This window comes from Prinia subflava, chromosome 23, assembly GCF_021018805.1.
Source record: "Prinia subflava isolate CZ2003 ecotype Zambia chromosome 23, Cam_Psub_1.2, whole genome shotgun sequence".
NCBI classification, from domain to species: domain Eukaryota; kingdom Metazoa; phylum Chordata; class Aves; order Passeriformes; family Cisticolidae; genus Prinia; species Prinia subflava.
In genome coordinates this window covers 1,902,501-1,921,209 of record NC_086269.1, presented here as the reverse complement: position 1 = coordinate 1,921,209, position 18,709 = coordinate 1,902,501, and the positions used below count along the sequence as shown (strand labels likewise).

General features: G+C 55.0%; 1 protein-coding gene and 1 long non-coding RNA gene across 3 annotated transcripts; one reads left to right on the top strand and one right to left on the bottom strand.

Moving 5' to 3' along the window:
* Positions 1-4,007: 4,007 nt before the first annotated feature.
* KLHDC8A (kelch domain containing 8A) lies at positions 4,008-15,277 on the bottom strand. 2 transcript variants are annotated; one of them, XM_063418124.1, is made up of 7 exons: positions 14,869-15,277; positions 11,477-11,543; positions 10,014-10,417; positions 7,164-7,328; positions 5,697-5,912; positions 4,405-4,506; positions 4,008-4,208 (listed from the first exon to the last, which is right to left on the bottom strand). In XM_063418124.1, the coding sequence occupies exons 3-7, from the start codon at positions 10,393-10,395 to the stop codon at positions 4,015-4,017; spliced, it is 1,059 nt and encodes a 352-aa protein (XP_063274194.1). In that variant the 5' UTR covers positions 10,396-10,417; positions 11,477-11,543; positions 14,869-15,277; the 3' UTR covers positions 4,008-4,014. The 2 variants fall into 2 exon arrangements, with proteins under 2 accessions (XP_063274194.1, XP_063274195.1); XM_063418125.1 differs by having other exon boundaries at positions 10,020-10,417; positions 14,869-15,276.
* On the top strand, positions 11,550-14,975 carry LOC134561281 (uncharacterized). Its single transcript, XR_010082892.1, has 3 exons — positions 11,550-13,954; positions 14,226-14,278; positions 14,849-14,975. It is a non-coding gene; the product is annotated as an uncharacterized LOC134561281 (long non-coding RNA).
* Positions 15,278-18,709: the final 3,432 nt, after the last annotated feature.

Here is an 18,709-nt window from a genome sequence, read left to right as displayed (position 1 = left end):
CTGCAGCCCCAGCATTCCTCACCTGCTGCCGGCGGTGCTCAGGCAGGTGTGAAACGCATTTTCCCTCTGAGACATCGCGGAGGGAGCCGCGATTGCTCTGATCCTCCCCATCCATCAGCAGGAGAAGGGAAACTCATCAGCGCCGGCGGGAGCCTGTGGAAAAGCCATTTGTGGCCGTTCACAGATGATGAGAGCAGCAGAGGCCACCCCGCAGCCCAGGGGTGCAGCTGGGGGTTCCCTCTGTCCATCCATCCATCCATCCATCCATCCATCCATCCATCCATCCATCCATCCATCCATCCATCCATCCATCCATCCATCCATCCCTCCATGGATCCATCCATCCATCCATCTGTCATCCATGGATCATTCCAACCCTCCATCCATCCATCCATCCATCCATCCATCCATCCATCCATCCATCCATCCATCCATCCCTCCATGGATCCATCTATCCCTCATCCATCCATCCCTCCATCCATCCATCCATCCATCCATCCATGGATCCATCCATCCATCCATCCATCCATCCATCCCTCCATCCATCCATCCATCCATCCATCCATGGATCCATCCATCCATCCATCCATGGATCCATCCATCCATCCATGGATCCATCCATCCATCCATCCATCCATCCATCCATCCATCCATCCATCCATCCATCCATCCATCCCTCCCTCCATCCATCCATCCATCCCTCCACCCATGGATCCATCCATCCCTCCTCATTTTTCAATTAAACCACCCCTTCAAGGCTCCCTTTACCCCAAATCCACTCTCTGGGTGTCCCTTGTCACCCTCTCGGGCACTGAGGAGTGTCACAGCACGCAGGGCTGCAGGAACCCCGAGGCATTTAGAGGAAAAATAAACAAAATTCCCCTCCAAAAATAAAAAAAGCTGGAGCAGGAAGCGAGCAGGAAACGTCTGTGTCTCAGGATGGTGACTCCACATCCGGCAGATTCCGCAGGAATGGGAAAATCCAGGGGTGACTCCACAGGGTTGGGGACATGCCAGGGATGAGGATGGCAGCGACAGAGGCGCTTCCTGGAGTTCCATTCCTGGGACATCCCAGGGATGAGGATGGCGCTTCCCAGAGTTCATTCCCATCTCTCCCAGAGCGGAATTCCCGGCTAAAGCCGGAGCAGCGCTCACACCACCCCACGCTGGGCTCCTTTTGGGGATCACCACCCCCAAAGGGCAGAGCTGACCCCAAAAATCAGCACTGACCCCCCAAAATGTTGTCCCCAACATCCAGGGCCGGCCCCGTGCCGTGTCCCGGGCCCACGGCGAGGGCAGGGATCATTTCTGCTCCTCCGACGGATCCTTTGGAGGCCGCTCCTTGAGGAAGTTTCCTGTTTGTGCAGACGGAGCTGCTCGGGGACGATAAACGGCGATTCTTGGCAGCGGGGCCAGCTCAGGCCTCTGTGCGGGAGCAGCCAGCGGGGCTGAAAAGGCTCTCAGTAAACCCCGAGCGAGCGTGGGGAGGTCAGGCCAGGACACGGCCGGGGCCGCTCCGGAGGTTTTTTGTCGCTGGGAATCTCCAAAGGCTCGGCTGGGTTGGGATAAAGGCACGGAGGGCGCGGGGTCCCGGGGGCTGCCCGGGGCAGAGGGGCAGGCCCAGGGATTTCTGCAGCCCCCCAAGGACAGGAGGGGCTGGTTTGTGACAAATCCAGTGTTTATCCAGGGAAAATAGCTCAGCGGCTCTCTCATCCCGAGGGATTCACTGCAGAGCCACAGCAGGACCCAGCCCCGGAGACTTTTCCCGGATTGGCGCCGGGCAGCAGCATCAGGAGCCCTTTGGGCCCAAATCCAGCTCTGTCCCAGCTCCTGGGAGGTGTTTGGGCTCCACGGGGATGTCTTTCCACGGGAATAAAATACTGGAGGAGACGTGCAGGATCCCATTTTTTTGTTGGATCTTGCACCACCTGAAGTGGGATTTTAGAGGCGCCCTGGTCCAGCCCACCCGGCCAGGGCGGCCCGGGACAGCGGGAGGGCTGCGGGCGGTGCTGCTGCAGCCGCAGCCCGGCCCAGGGGTGCCATCTGCTGTTCACAGCCCTGGGAGGAGACCTGGGGCTCGCCCAGCGCCGCTCAGCCCGAAACAAACACCCCAAACCGCCCCAAACCACCCCAAACCACCCCAAAGCGCTTCAACAAAGCAAAACCACCCCGCGGGCACAGCCAGGAGCGCCTGAGCCGCCCGAAGCTCGGCTCGGATCACACCTCTGTCACCCGGAGGGCTGTGACAAAACCCGCCAGGCTGTGTCCTGCGGGATGGCATTTCCCAGCAGGAGCATCCCAGGGAAGGGCAGGAGGAGCTTTCCCAAAGACAGCTTTTAATGGGAGCACTGCTCCAGGCTGGAATTGCATCCCGAGAGTTCGGACAGAGCTCCCAAAATCTCCCGGAGGCGAACAGAACCCAGGGGGAGGCAGCGAGGTCACCAAAGCCACCGCCCATCCCTGGGGTGATGAACCAGGCACAGCCCTGGGTCGCTCCTTTTTCCCAGTGAAGATCCCAAAATCACCAAAGCAGCTAAAAAAATGTTGGAAAACCGGAGATTGAGGCCACCTCCAGCAGCAAAGGCAGTGGCTGTGCCTGTCCTGTGCCACCAGCGAGGAGCCAGAGCAGTCCCTCGGGAATTCCTCCTCCAGGAGCAGCCCCTGGCTCCAGCTCCTGCCGGAATCCTGAGGAAATTCCACAGGATTGCAGGAAAAGCCTTGCTGTGAAGGCAGAGGATGATCCCCAGATCCGACTGCAGCTCTGGAGTTTCCTTTGGGAGAAAACCCACAGGGAAGCGCTCACAGATCCCAGGATCGAGGAGGACACCACCACTGACCCCTCTGGAGATCCCAACACCTCCCAAGGTGTCACCTGTGGCCGGGATGGCTGCAGGGACACAATTCCCACCCAGGGATCTCCAGAGTCCTTCCTGTGTGGAGAGCACAGCTCGGTGTCCCCATGGAGAGCAGTTCCTGTGGCTCAGTGTCCCCGTGGAGAGGGGTTCCTGTGGCTCAGTGTCCCCATGGAGAGCAGTTCCTGTGGCTCAGTGTCCCCGTGGAGAGCAGTTCCTGTGGCTCAATGTCCCCATGGAGAGGGGTTCCTGTGGCTCAGTGTCCCCATGGAGAGCAGTTCCTGTGGCTCAGTGTCCCCATGGAGAGGTGACAGCAGCAGGAGGGAACCCCCGGCCAGCGTGGGGGTTCCTCATGGGGGTCCAACAGGGAAGGAGGCACCAGAATCCCTGGATGTGGTTCCGGAGGAGCTGCCAGGCTCCTACAGCAGTGGGATGGTGCTGTCCCAGTCCTGGGAACTGCCAGCACTGTCCCCAACGCCACTGCTGGGGACAGCCACGGGCAGGGACCTGTTCCAGGGGGAATCCTCTTCCAGGTGGGTTCCAATCGGGAATCAGAGACACATGAACCTGTTCCAGGTGGGATCCTCCTCCGGGCAGGCTGGGATCAGGAATCAGACAGACACACGGATCCACTCCAAGTGGGATCCCCCTCTGGGTGGATTCCCATCAGGAATCAGACAGGCACAGGGATCCATTCCAGGTGGGATCCCCCTCCAGGTAGGTTCCAATCAGGAATCAGACAGGAACATGGGTCTGTTCCAGGAGGAATCCTCTTCCAAGTGGGTTCCCATCAGGAGTCAGACAGGCACAGGGATCTGTTCCAGGCCTGATCCCCCTCCAGGTGGGTTCCAATTGGGAATCAGACAGGCACAGGGATCTGTTCCAGGTGGGATTCCCCTCCAGGCGGGCTCAGATCAGGAGTCAGACAGGCACAGGGATCCATTCCAGGGGGGATCCCTCTCCAGGTGGATTCCCATCAGGAGTCAGACAGGCACAGGGATCCATTCCAGGGGGGATCCCTCTCCAGACAGGCTGGGATCAGGAGTCAGACAGGCACAGGGATCTGCTCCAGGCTTGATCCCCCTCCGGGTGGGTTCCCATCAGGAGTCAGACAGGCACAGGGATCTGCTCCAGGCTTGATCCCCCTCTGGATGGGTTCCCATCAGGAGTCAGACAGGCACAGGGCCTCCACGGCCGTGCTGAGCCCCTGGCTGACGCCGCCCACGGCCAGCAGGCAGTCCCGCAGGGCGATGCTGGAGCAGGCGCAGCGCGGGGTGGGCATGGGGGGGAGGCTCTCCCACTTGTTCTTCTCCGGGTGGAAAGCCTCCGCCGACTCCAGCACCGTCGGCTGATTCCCTGGAAGCACAAAAGGAGGCGCTGGATGACCTGGGAAGCACCACCGAGCATCTCTTGGCCGCTCTGTACCCCACCCCCTTACCGGGTTTGTTTTCCCTGCTCGTTCCCAATACCCAGGACTGGGATCTCTCCCTTTTATGGGATGAAAACAATTCCCACACCTTTTTAAAGGGTTCTCACAGCCCCAGAGCCTCACCCAGGCCTCCAGCCACGACAACTCTGCCTCGCAGGTAGCCGGCCACGAAGTCTGCTCGCCTTTTCTTCAGGTAGCAGGAGCGCTCCGTCTTCATCCACCCACCTGGGAAGGACAGCACACGCTGGGTTTTGTGGGATCACCCACTCCTGGAAAAGCATCCGCCTCTCTGAGCCCCTGGCTCAGGCAGGGCAGCCTGGCTGCTGCCCCTCGGCGTGATAAAACCCCGTGGAATGGTTCGGGTTGGATCCAGCTGCCTCGGGATGGAGGTTTTCCCATTCCACTTGTTAATCCTGACTGGAAAGCGTCCTCTAAGCTGAGCTCAAGGCAGCGGCAGATGGGAGCTCTGTGCTGTGCAAGGATAGCAGAGCCCCAAACCCAGCCCTGTGTGACCCTAAACCCAGCCCTGTGTCCCCAAACCAAGCCCTGTGTGACCCATATCCCAAACCCAGCCCTGTGTGACCCCAAACCCCAAACTCAGCCCTGTGTGACCCCAAACCCAGCCCTGTGTGCTCCAAACTCAGCCCTGTGTGTCTCCAAACCCCAAACCCAGACCTGTGTGTCCCCAAACCCCAGTCCCCAAACCCCAAACCCAGCCCTGCGTCCCCAAACCCCAAACCCCAAACCCCAAACCCAGCCCTGTGTGTCCCCAAACCTCAAACCCAGCCCTGTGTGACCCCAAACCCCCCTCTGTGTCCCCAAACCCCAAACCCAGCCTTGTGTGTCCCCAAACCCCAAACCCAGCCCTGTGTGTCCCCAAACCTCAAACCCAGCCCTGTGTGTCCCCAAACCTCAAACCCAGCCCTGTGTGACCCCAAAACCAGCTCTGTGTGCTCCAAACTCAGCCCTGTGTCTCCAAACCCAGCCCTGTGTGACCCCAAACCCCAAACCCAGCCTTGTGTGTCCCTAAATCCAGACCTGTGTCCCCAAACCCCAAACCCCAAACCCCAAACCCCAAACCCCAGGCCCACCCCTGTGTCCCCAAGCCCAGCTCTGTGTCCCCAAGCCCCTAGTCCCAAACCCCAAACCCCAGGCCCACCCCTGTGTCCCTAAGCTCAGCCGTGTGTCCCCAATCCCACCCCTGTGTCCCCAATCCCACCCCTGTGTCCCCAAGCCCAGCCCTGTGTCCCCAATCCCACCCCTGTGTCCCCAAGCCCACCCCTGTGTCCCCAATCCCACCCCTGTGTCCCTAAGCCCAGCCCTGTGTCCCCAATCCCACCCCTGTGTCCCTAAGCCCACCCCTGTGTCCCCAAGCCCAGCCCTGTGTCCCCAGGCCCCTCCGGGCCCGCTCCCACCTTGCTCGAGGTCGAACACGTCCACGGTCCTCATGAACTTGGGCTGGCGGTAGAGGCGGCCCTGGCGCAGCCCCCCGAGGCTGAAGATCCTCTCCTCGGTGGGCACGAAGCTGGAGAAGGCTCTCTTGTTGGGAATGCTGGGGAACCTGGCCCAGGAGCGCGTGTCCGTGTCGAACACCTCGAAGGCGTTGACGGCGTACTTGGATTGCCTTCCCCCTGGAAAAGGAGAGGGAATCCCAGCTCAGGGGCCTCAGCTCTCCAGCCCCCTGAGTGAAAAGGGATTTTTTGTCTCTCTGTGCTCCTTTTTTTCTGTTTCATGGCAGGAAAAAGCTGAATTTTCCAACCTCTGCCCCCTCTCTGTGGTGCTGGCACAGGGAGGGTTTAAAATGCAGCGGTTTAATCCAGACAAACTCAGAGCAGAGCTGGGATTGGGATCGGGAAGATGAGAGGAATTCCCATGAGCCGGGATCCAGAGAGCCCTGGCCTGGCTGCCGAGCTCCCGAGAGCAGGAGAGCTGGAGAAGCTGCTGCTCTAGTGCCAGGGATCCCAGTTATCCCAGTGCCAGGAATGCCAGTTATCCCAGTGCCAGGGATGCCAGTTATCCCAGTGCCAGGGATCCCAGTTATCCCAGTGCCAGGAATGCCAGTTATCCCAGTGCCAGGGATCCCAGATATCCCCGTGCCAGGGATCCCAGTTATCCCAGTGCCAGAGATCCCAGTTATCCCAGTGCCAGGGATCCCAGTTACCCCAGTGCCAGGGATCCCAGTTATCCCAGTGCCAGGGATCCCAGTTATCGCAGTGCCAGAGATCCCAGTTATCCCAGTGCCAGGGATCCCAGTTATCGCAGTGCCAGGGATCCCAGTTATCCCAGTGCCAGAGATCCCAGTTACCCCAGTGCCAGAGATCCCAGTTATCCCAGTGCCAGGGATCCCAGTTATCCCAGTGCCAGGGATCCCAATAATCCCAGTGCCAGGGATCCCAGTTATCCCAGTGCCAGGGATCCCAGTTATCCCAGTGCCAGGGATCCCAGTTATCCCAGTGCCAGGGATCCCAGTTACCCCAGTGCCAGGGATCCCAGTTATCCCAGTGCCAGGGATCCCAATTATCCCATCTGTCAGGCAAGGAGGAAGAGGAGGAGGAGGAGAAAGAGGAGAAGGAAGAAAAATTAAGGAGAAGGAAGAAAAATGACATAAAAGGAAGCAAAAGGAAGCAAAATGAAGGAGAAGGAAGGAGAAGGAACAGGAATGAAGGAGATGGAAGAAAAAGGAAGAAAAAGGAAGAAAAAGAAAGGAAAAGGAAGGAAAAGGAAGGAAGAGGAAGAAAAAGGAAGAAAAAGGAAGGAGGAAAAGAGAGGAGGAGGAGAAAGGATGGAGAATGGAATGAGAAGAAAGAAGAAGGAAGGAGACAGACGAGGAGGAGGAGGAGGGAGAAGAAGGCCAAGGAGGAGGAGGCAGGGCTGGTGCTCACCCAGCACGTAGATCTTGGAGCCCCTCAGGACGGAGGTGGCGGCGTAGCGGGGCGTGGGCATGGCAGCCAGGGACACCCAGATGTCCTTGAGAGCGTCGTAATGCTGCAGGAAATTGTGGGGCCGCAGGTCCGAGCCCATCCCGCCCGCTGCGTACACCCTGTAATCTGCACAGGGCAAAAAAACCCACCCCAAAATCCCACAAAATTATTATAGGAAAATCCAGGAATCCATCCCCAAACCCCCGTGAAAAAGTCATGCAAAACTGAGATGGGAAAGCACCAGAAATCCCCCTCCCCTGCAAAAATCCACCCCCTCCCGCAAAAAAAATCCACTCAAGGATCAGAATTTGCTGTAAACCCGCAAGAAATTTGGATCTGAGCCGCTGGAGCTCGGAGCTGTCCAAAAACACCCCCAGGGAACGGCGGAGCCACCGCGGCTCCAGGGCTGGTGACAAACCCGGCTCCAGGGCTGGTGACAACCCGGGGGTGGCTCTGTCTGCGCTGCCAACCTCTCTCAGGAGGGCGGGAGGTGACAAACACACGAGCCCCAACTTCTGGAAGCACAGGAGATGTTTTGGAGAGGAACAAAGCAACCCTGGACCACTGCCTGGAGAGATTTTGTGCCCAAGCACAGAATCAAAGCCGGGAAAAAACCTCCAGGCTCGTCAAGCCCAACCCTGAATCACCAATTTATCAACCAGGACCCAAATCCTCAATCTCACTGCCCTGGCATCCCCTCTGCCTTAGGCTGATATGCAAGATGTAACCAGCAGTGTATATTCTATTAAAAATGTTAAAAAAACAGCTGGGGCAGGGTTCTTTGTCCCTTCCAGGACCCATCCCTCATCATTCCAGGGAAATATCTTTTGTTAAAACCAGCCCCTTCCAGGACCTATCCCTCATCATTCCAGGGAAATATCTTCTATTAAAACCAGGTGGAGCAGAGTTCTTTATCCCTTCCAGGACCCATCCCTCATCATTCCAGGGAAATATCTTCTGTTATAACCAGCTGGGGCAGGGTTCTTTGTCCCTTCCAGGACCCCTCCTCCCTCCAGGGGATCTGTGCTGAGCGTTCACACTAAAGTAGAAGGTTTTGCACCTTCTCACGCTCATTCATGGAAACAAGGAGATGGTGTTTTGTAAATATTGCCATTGTTTTGAATTTTGTAAATATTGCCATTGTTTTGAATTGTGAATTTTGTAAATATTGCCATTGTTTTGAATTGTGAATTTTGTAAATATTGCCATTGTTTTGAATTTTGAATTTTGTAAATATTTTTTGAATTGTTTTGAATTCCTTCTCCAAGAGAAGGGGAGGTTGAATGACAGTCCCTTTGACCAGTGTGGGTGAGAGGTGGGAACGCCAATCTCCAATCCATGGGCACCTTGGATTAAAATATATAATAGGAAGTAACAAACAAGTAATAAACCAGTAATAAACCAATAATAAACCAGTAATAAACCAATAATAAACCAAACAAGGCAGGAGATGCTCCCTGCTGCTTTCTGCTCTCCCAAACTCTTGGCTCTGTGTGTCTTTTCGAGCAAGGCTCACAGTGACAGCGTTTTGATAGAAGTGTGTGTGATAGAGTGAAAAACGTGACCAGTGACACTTTACTCTCTCTCTGTCGGAGTCTAGAACATTCCTCTGCCCACCCTGGAGGGTTTGGAGATGGGACAGGGGGTCTGGGGTCTGTCCAAGGGGCTCAGGCAGCCTCACACAGAGCCCAGGAGGGCACTGCCTCTGATCCCTGCCATGGCAGTGAATGCCCACAGTGTGTGAAGAATCACAAGCTGAGAGAATTCAAAATAAGCAGTATTTAGTTTATCACAGAATGTAAATGTAGAATCCAGGATTTTTAGTATATGGGGTTGAAGAGGCAAGATGGAGGAATTGGGGAGTGGTCCTGTCCTCCTTGTTCTTGTTCTTTTCCCCCATTTTCTGCTGAGTTGGATCACAAGGATTGGCTTAGAGTAGAAATATGTTAACCAAGGTAGTAAGTATTGGCAAAATTTTGTAAATAAAAAGTTCTTTGTGGACAGTGGTTGGGTCTGGGGTACCGTACATAAAGCCTGGGACCCTCTGACCCGCAGAGTCCCCCGCGTGTCCTGCTCTGCTGGGGACACCCTGCAGAGCTGAGACAGAACTGAGAGATAATTAAGAATAAACAACTTTAAAAACACAGACTGGGGACTCAGCTTGTCTGCTCTGGCTCCGGCGTGAGACCTTTTGGGCAAGAGAAGCTCAAAATCCTGATTACCTCGGGGAACAGCAACCCCGAGGAGAACCCCAGGGAACAACAACCCTGAGAGAAAACCTGATTACCTCAGGGAACAGCATCCCCGAGGAGAATCTCAAGGAACAGCAACCCTGAGATGTTTCCCGGAACGCAATAATCGACCACACAGAAGCAGAGGTCTTCAGTGAAAGCTGCTCCCCACCAAAAAAAAAAGGCCCAGCCTGTTTATTTCTTTCCTTTTATAATTTTGTGGGTCTGGAAGCACATTGGCTCCTGGGGTTGCCACCCCTCCACCCCACTGGCCACACCAGCTGTCAACCAATATTATTTTCAGGCTGGAAATGTGTAAGCAAAGGACAGTGAACAAAAACAAGAAAGGTTATTTATGTTCCAAAGCGTGAAAAAGTGAAAAACTGACCCTTAATATTGTAGTAACTCAAGAACTGACTCCATCTTATAAGCGAGTAGAAAGCTTTAAAAAAACTCAGAAAAACCAGGGCAACACTGAGATTTCGAAACCGTCTACAAAATAGGATTTTGGAGGATAAAGATCTCCCTCTCTTGCCCTAAGCCAGAAGCCGCGTTGTTATTCCCATAAAACAAGACCCACACTCGCCTTTGGCGGTCACCGAGATGCCCATGGCGGCCTCGCGGAGCGAGCTGCGCTTCCTCCAGCGGCCCTCGTCCGTGTGGTACATCTCCACCACCTTCAGCGGCAGCTGCCCCGCGCCCACGCCGCCCACCACCAGGATCCTCTTGCCCAGCGCCGTGACGGCCACGCCGGCCCTGGCCGTGGGCATGGCGGGCAGTGAGGTCCAGCGGTCGGCGTCGGGCGAGTAAACCTCGAAGGAGTCCACGGGGACGCCGCCGTCGTCGCAGCCGCCCACGGCGAAGACCTGCCCGCCCGCCTCCACCAGCGTGGAGTACACGCGGCGGCTGGGCAGCGGCGCCAGGGATTTCCAGTGGAAGTCTTTGGTGCTGGGCAGCTCCATGGTGGACACCGGGGAGAGGATTCTGGAATCAGCGAGGGCGGGAAAGATCGCTGGGGTCAGGCTGAGTGATGCGTCCAGGAATTCCTTGGGTGCCTCCAAATCTCCCTGGGTGGCTCCTTCTGAGCCTTTCCATGAGGAAATTCCTGCTGCTGCCCACCCTGGGCCTGCCCTGGCACAGCCTGAGGCCGTTCCCTCTCCTCCTGTCCCTGTGCCCTGGGATGAGATCCCAAATCCCCCCTGGCTGCCCCCTCCTGTCAGGAGCTGTGCAGAGCCAGAAATTCCCCCTGAGCCTCCTTTTCTCCAGGCTGAGCCCCTTCCCAGCTCCCTCAGGACCCTCCAAACCCTTCCCCAGCTCCCTCAGGATCCTCCAGACCCTTCCCCAGCTCCCCCAGGACCCTCCAGACCCTTCCCCAGCTCCCTCAGGACCCTCCAGACCCTTCCCCAGCTCCCTCAGGACCCTCCAGACCCTTCCCAGCTCCCTCAGGATCCTCCAGACCCTTCCCTAGCTCCCTCAGGATCCTCCAGACCCTTTCCCAGCTCCCTCAGGACCCTCCAGACCCTTCCCCAGCTCCCTCAGGATCCTCCAGATCCTTCCCCAGCTCCCTCAGAACCCTCCAGACCCTTCCCCAGCTCCCTCAGGATCCTCCAGACCCTTCCCCAGCTCCCTCAGGATCCTCCAGACCCTTCCCCAGCTCCCTCAGGATCCTCCAGACCCTTCCCCAGCTCGTCTCCCTTCCCTGGACACGCTCCAGCCCCAAAATGTCCTTCCTGAACTGAGGGAAAATCCCAGAGCACAAACCCCAAGGTGCCAGGAGCAGAGCAGTGGGAGCTGCCCTCGCGCTGTCACCTGTCCCCCGTGTCACCGCCACCCCCAGGGCACCCCTCGCGCTGTCACCTGTCCCCCGTGTCACCGCCACCCCCAGGGCACCCCTCCCACTGTCACCTGTCCCCCGTGTCACCGCCACCCCCAGGGCACCCCTCCCGCTGTCACCTGTCCCCCGTGTCACCGCCACCCCCAGGGCACCCCTCCCACTGTCACCTGTCCCCATTGTCACCGCCACCCCCCCAGCACCGCCGGTACCTTTCAGCGCCTCTCCATCAATCCTGCGGCTCCAGAGCCGCCTCAGCAGCTCAGGCAGAGACCGAGCCTAAAAATAGAACAAAACAAAAAAGAGGTGGGGAAAAAAGAAATTTAAAAAACAGGGGAAAAAACAAAACCAAATCGGGGAAAGAAGGTTGGAGTCGGTTTGTTCTGCTGCTTCCCGAGCTTCCCCCGCCCCCAGGTGACATTCAGCATTCAAAGCGGGTGTCTGCTCGTTCCACTCCTGTTTTCCTGCCTGCCCGGGAACTTTTCCATCTCTGACCCACCGGGTCCCTCCTCCTCCTCCTCTTCCTCACAGCCTCGCCCCGGGGAATGTGAACCCCCGGCCCTCCCGGGAGCCCAGAGGGATCCCAGCGCTGGAAACGCGAGGTCATCGCTCGTGTCCTCTCTGCCAAGGTCATTAAGAGCGATGCAGATGAGCTTAATTAGCGCCGGAGGACGGAGAGAGGGCGAAGGGAGAGGGACAAAAGCAGTGCTGGTGTTTGGGAGGGAAATCCTTTCCCATCCCACTCCGAGCTGCCATAAAATCCGATTAGTCCGAGCAGGGCTGTTTATTTTTATTTATCTCCCCAAATAAATTTTCAGGAGCGTACTAAACATCGTTTATGTCGCGAGGAATGAGGTTAATAAATTAAATGATAATTCCTGCTCGGGCAGCAGCGGGACCTGGCTTGGGCCCATCCACAATTCCCGGAAATTCCCGGAAATTCCCAGAAATTCCTGGAAATTCCTGGAAATTCCCGGCTCCACTGGGGCCGCAGGACAAAGGAGCACAAAGCCACGGCAAAAAGCAGCAGCAGCGCATCGAGCCACGCTTCCCACCCTGCCAGAATCCAGGGAAAAAGGAGCAAGCACCAGCCCAGATCCCGCTCTGCCCTCCCTGAGCAGCATCCCCGGGGCAGCTCCGGCAGCTCTGGGGTTCTGCTCCCACGAATGATTCATTTATTTGATTTATTTCCTTTCCAGGTGAATTTTCACCGATAAATTCAGCCCAGGCCGGATAATTAACAAAGCAGAGCCGGCTGGATTTGCATCCAGACATCCAGAAAATCCCTTTTTCCTGCCCTGTGCCTCCGTTCCTTCCAGTCCGAGGTGCTGGGATGAGACACAACCAGCAGCAGAACCTGCTCAGGAATAATTCCCTGGAACGGCCTAAAAATTCATTTTTTAACATCCCAGCACGCAGAGAGCGCTTGGAGAGGGATGAGGATTTCTCCGGGCAGGTCCTCCATGGGAACAGAAGAGCTGGGAATTCTTGGAATCCTTGGAATTTGCTGGGATGCAAAGCTCTCACAAAGGATCCGCTCCTCTTCCCTCCCGCGCTGTTTAAAGGAAATCGAGGTCGGGCTCACAGGCTGAATTCCTGAATTTCTGAATTCCTGAATTCCTGAATTCCTGAATTCCACGCCTTCTCCTCCGGCTCTCCAAAATCCCCTGGATTTCACCGGGAAGCGGCACCAGCGCCGTGCCGGGAGCTGGCAGCGCGTCCTGGGCCGCATTCCCGTCCCGGGCTCAGGGAATTCTCGCTCCACCATCCCGGAATAAAGGACATTTGAAATCCAAAGGAAGGGAATTGCTGTTCCTATAGCGGAGATGGGGCAGAGCCCGCCCCAGTCCAGGATCAAATTCCTTGATTTAAGAACCACCCCGGGGTCTTTTCCAAGTGGATTTGGAGCGTGGGTGGGCAGGGGCAGCTCCAGAGAGGGGTCAGAGCTCCAGGGGACAGCGGGGCCTCTCCCTGGATATTCCCTCCAAGGAAAATCCCATCCCTCGTTTTGGAGAGCCCCTGGGCTCGTGGCATTGCTGGATTTGCAATAATTTGGGATTTATCAGAGCCAGGCGGATTCCAAGGGATTCATGGGATGAACAGGGGGAGATGTCAGAGCTCGGCAGCTCCTTCCCCTTCCCGCATCTCTCCAGGATTTGGAAGTTTTGCTGCTCCAGGGTCGAAATTCCAAGGGCTGGAACCCGAATTTCCTCTTGTTTGGGAATGGGACAGACCCAGGATGATCCTCACGGTCCCAAATATCCCATCCCCATCAGGAGCCGGGCTCCCAAAAATCCCATCCACCGACGCCCCCGTGCCAGCAGGAGCAGGTCAGACACCCCCTCGGTGGGACACAGAAATCCATCGGGGAAACTTCGGGAAAAAAATGGAAAATGGGCTGGGATCAGCCCGGTTCTGGTGCCTTTGCTCCAACCCCGGCAGCTGGGAATGAAAGGAGCAGGCTTGGAATTGTCAGCCGGGAATTCCTGACCTCTCCTCGCCATAGTAACAACCACCAGGAAAACAACAACAACAACCACGGCAAAACCTCTCCGGTTCCCTGCCTCTCCCTGAAAAAAAAAACGGCAAAAAAAGAAAAAAAAAAGGGAAAACCGCTGGAATTGGAAGAGATTTCATGGTGCCGAGCAGAGGAAAAGCAGCAGCTCCTTTGGTACCCCGAGCATCCCGGGGTGAGGGAGGGGCTGGGACCGCTCCGGCCTCCCTCAGCCTCACCCCTTCCCCCATCCCGGCCCCCCGGGATCCTTTCCAGCCTCCTCCTGCCAGCTGCGATTTCCTGCAGCTGCTGATGGGAGCGAGAGGGGCTGGGGAAGGAAATATTCGCCAGCAGGAGGGTGGCAGGGGTGTCACAGCTGCGGGAGGGGGACAAAAGCTGCTTCGTTTTTTCATTTTTTGGAAGAGGGGAAAGAACCCAAATCAGCCTTTTTTTCCTTTTTTTTTTAGCCTGAGTGGGCTGAAAAATCAGCAGAGCAAGGTGAGGTTTGCTGATGTCACAGGTGAGCTCAGGAGTAAATTTATTTCATTTTATTGAATTTAATTTAAGAGCAAGGACCCACTCGAAAGAGCAAAGGGTCTCCCTTCCCCACCCAGCTCCCACCAGGATCCTGAATCCCTCTCCTCTCCTGCACCAGTCAAACACAGAGAGGATTTTCCAAGCCCTGCAGCCTCTCGGGTTGTGTTTTCAGAGCTCCTTTTCCTCTTTATCTCGGCTGCGGAGGGAACGGGAGGAGCTCGGGCCAGAGCACAGCTGGGGGAGGTCACAGCAACCCCAGCCCTGCCGGGCCTGGCCTGGGAGAGAGGCTGGAAAAATGGGATTGGGGATGCTGGGAGGGGAAAGGCTGGAAATACAGGATTTGGGGGCTACCAGGGGGGAAAAAAATACGAGAAAACCCCATCCTTTTCCACAAAAAGTAAGGAAAAATAATCATCTTCCTCCACCCTTTTGGGAAGGGAAACGCAAACTCCAAGCTTTGTTCCTGAAAAGCCTGGGAGGACGCGGCGTCCCAAAGCATCCCCTCCAAACAACCTCCAGCGAGGAATTCCCTCCCTCCTCCCTCCTTTCCCAGGATTTCTCGGGAATACTCACAGCTCCGGAGCCGCCGCGCCAGGTGGAGCATGGCTGGAAAAGCTCCGGATCTTCCCAAACCCTCCAGCATCCCTTTCCTCCCACTCCCCGCCGGGCTGCGAGCGGCGCTGGGAGCAGCCGGGGCTGGGAATCGCTGCGTGGGAAGAGGAGGGAGAGGAAATAAAAAAACCACAATAAATCCGCGTAAATCCAGCGGCGCTGCTGATCCCCCTCTGGAAGATGTAGGACACTCGGGCGGGGAGGGTTTCCCCGGCCGGGCTCCTCCTCGGGGCCGTGCGGGCGAATTCCCGGCGTTCCCGACCCATCCCTGAGCCTTTTATGGCGCGGGAGGTTCTGGAACGGCGGCGCTCCCCCCGCGCTCCCCGCCCGAAAGCGGCACCGGCGAAACCCCCGGGAAGGGAGGGAGGCGAAAATCGGGAAATCGGGAGAGCCGGAGGGGAGGGGAGGCCGAGGATCCGCGGGGAGGGATGGGGGGGCCCGGGGGGATCAGCGAGGGGAGAGCCCGTCCCAAGGGTGTCACCACAAAATGGGGAGAAAGGGAACGGCTGGGGCAGCAGGACCCCCAAATTCTGCTCCTGCATCCCACAGGGAGCTCAGAGGATGAGGATATTTGACCTTTTGGAGCTCATTCCCAAAATTCTGCTCCTGCATCCCTCAAGGAGCTCAGAGGATCAGGATGTTGGACCTTCTGGAGCTGATTCCCAAAATTCTGCTCCTGTATCCCTCAAGAAGCTGGGAGCAATGGGATGTTGGACATTTTGGACCTGATTCCCAAAATTCTGCTCCCTGCAGCTCCCACATCCTCAAGGAGCTCGGAGGATCAGGACGTTGGACCCTTGGGAGCTCATTCCCAAAATTCTGCTCCTGCATCCCACAGGGAGCTCAGAGTAGCAGGATGTTGGATGCTATGGAGCCCATTCCCAAAATTCTGTTCCTGCATCCCTCAAGGAGCTCAGAGGATCAGGATGTTGGACCTTCTGGAGCTGATTCCCAAAATTCTGCTCCTGTATCCCTCAAGAAGCTGGGAGCAGTGGGATGTTGGACATTTTGGACCTGATTCCCAAAATTCTGCTCCCTGCAGCTCCCACATCCTCAAGGAGCTCGGAGGATCAGGACGTTGGACCCTTGGGAGCTCATTCCCAAAATTCTGCTCCTGCATCCCACAGGGAGCTCAGAGTAGCAGGATGTTGGATGCTATGGAGCCCATTCCCAAAATTCTGTTCCTGCATCCCTCAAGGAGCTTGGAGCAGTGGGATGTTGGATCTTTTGGACCTGATTCCCAAAATTCTGCTCCTGCACCCCGCAAGGAGCTCAGAGCCGAGGGATGTTGGACATTTTGGACCTGATTCCTAAAATTCTGCTCCCTGCAGCTCCCACATCCCACAAGGAGCTCGGAGGATCAGGACATTGGACCCTTGGGAGCTGATTCCCAAAATTCTGCTCCTGCATCCCACAGGGAGCTCGGAGGATCAGGATGCTGAACATTTTGGACCTGATCCACAAAATTTTGCTCCTGCAGACCCCACGGAGCTCGGAGCCATGGGATGTTGGACCCTTGGGAGCTCAATCCCAAAATTCTGCTCCCACATCCCACAAGGAGCTCGGAGCCGAGGGATATTGGATGCTTTGGAACTGATTCCCAAAATTCTGCTCCTGCATCCCACAGGGAGCTCAGAGCTGTGGCATTTTGGACTCTTTGGAGCCCATTCCCAGCCTGTCACTCATCCCAGGATTTTTTCTCCCTGACCTGGATCTCTCCAAAGGTGTCAAAATCTTCTTTTTCTCCTCAGAGCGCTGCGGAATAACTTTGTGGAAAATTCCTTCAAGGAGAACAATCCTTCCCACCCAGCTCCTCCTCAGGGATCCATTGGACGTTCCCGATCCTTCAGGAACACCCTGGAGCGCTTCTGGAGCTCTGGAAATCCTTGGAATTCCCAGGGAATTCTGCTCACGTGGCTTTTCCAGACAGCACGGAGCTCGGGGCTGCTCCCACAGGAGCATCCTTGGATCCTGCTGGAAAGGTCTCGTTCCCAAGGTGGAAAAATCCCATTCCTAGGCTGGAAAAATCTCATTTCTGGGCTGGAAAAATCTCATTTCTGGGCTGGAAAAATCTCATTTCTGGGCTGGAAAAATCCCTTCTCCAAGGTGGAAAAATCTCATTCCCAAGCTGGAAAAGTCCCTTCTCCAAGCTGGAAAAAATCCCATTGCAGGGCTGGAAAAATCCCTTTCCAGGGCTGGAAAAACCCTATTTCAGGGCTGGGAAAAATCCCATTTCTGGGCTGGAAAAATCTCATTCCTGAGCTGGATATGTCCCTTCTCCAAGCGGGAAAAATCCCATTCCAGGGCTGGAAAAATCCCATTTCAGGGCTGGGAAAAATCCCATTCCCAGGCTGGAAAAATCCCATTTCTGGGCTGGAAAAATCCCATTTCAGGGCTGGGAAAAATCCCATTCCCAGGCTGGAAAAATCCCATTCCCAGCTCATTTCTCCAGGGCCAGAAGCGCTGGAGGGGGATCCCAAATTTGGTTTTGACCCCAAATTCCAGCCCCACGCAGCTCCAGGTTTGCTCCTGCTGGGTGAGGCCGGAGACTTTGGAAGCATCCCCAGCCATAAATTCAGGAAAATGAGGGAATCAACCAGGACTGGAGTCAAATCGCTCCAAATAAAGGGAATTCCCATCCCCTGGCTGCTGTTTTCAGTTTCAATTTGCATTTAAATCAAACCCTCCCCTCGGGGCCAATCCAGCGGGAAGAGCTTCATTCCAAAGGAATTATTTCGGGAAAAATCCAGGCTGGGTTGGAACAGGGAATCTGGAATTATTTGTAACAACAGTATTATTATTATTATTATTATTATTATTATTATTATTATTATTATTATTAGTGTTATTAATGTTATTATTAGTGTTGTTTCTATTTCTATTTCTATTTCTATTTCTATTTCTATTTCTATTTCTATTTCTATTTCTATTTCTATTTCTATTTCTATTTCTATTTCTATTTCTATTTCTATTTCTATTATCCTATTTTTTTACTATTTTAATTTTATTTTTATTTCTATAATTTAGCAGCCTGGTCCCAGATGAGTCCAGATGCTCTGCAGGTTTCCAGCCAGCACTGAGCCATTCAAATTTTAATTAAAAACCATCTCCAAAGCTTTTCCCAAACCTCTGAGTGCAGAAATCCCAATTTCCTGCGGGCTGGAGCAATTTCCCGGAATTTCCTCATGGAAAGGACGCTCAGGCCTTGGGAGGGGCAGGTTTGGAGTTGGTTTAGATTTAATTTTTGGTTTGTTTCAATTTAAATTTTGATTTGTTTCAATTTAATTTTGGGGGGGGGGTGTTTTTGGTTTTTGGGGTTTTTTTTTGGTTTTTTGGGGGGGTTTTTTGTTTGGGCTTTTTTCTTTTTTGTTTTTTTTCCTGCTGTTTGATCTTAAAGCTCCTTTTCCTTTTCCTTTTCCTTTTCCTTTTCCTTTTCCTTTTCCTTTTCCTTTTCCTTTTCCTTTTCCTTTTCCTTTTCCTTTTCCTTTTCCTTTTCCTTTTCCTTTTCCTTTTCCTTTTCCTTTTCCTTTTCCTTTTCCTTTTCCTTTTCCTTTTCCTTTTCCTTTTCCTATTCCATGTCCTTTTCATTTTCCTTTTCCTTTTCCTTTTCCTTTTCCTTTCCCTTTCCCTTTCCCTTTCCCTTTCCCTTTCCCATTCCCTTTCCCTTTCCCTTTCCCTTTCCCTTTCCTTTTCCCGTTTTTTTCCTTCCCATTTCAGTTTCGTGAATTCCCAGAGCAGCCAGAACCTGGAAAATTCTGCTGGATTAGGACAAAACAAGGAACAGGGATTGGATAATCCTCAA

Bases quoted from the DNA above. Each gene is read 5' to 3' on its own strand.
- KLHDC8A (XM_063418124.1), bottom strand. From the start codon at position 10,395: ATGGAGCTGCCCAGCACCAAAGACTTCCACTGGAAATCCCTGGCGCCG. The intron at 7,329-10,013 runs GTGGGTCTTGTT...TGCCCTGTGCAG, and splicing joins GGTGACCGCCAAAGGCGAGT to ATTACAGGGTGTACGCAGCG. The intron at 4,507-5,696 runs GTGGGAGCGGGC...TGTCCTTCCCAG, and splicing joins CGTGTTCGACCTCGAGCAAG to GTGGGTGGATGAAGACGGAG.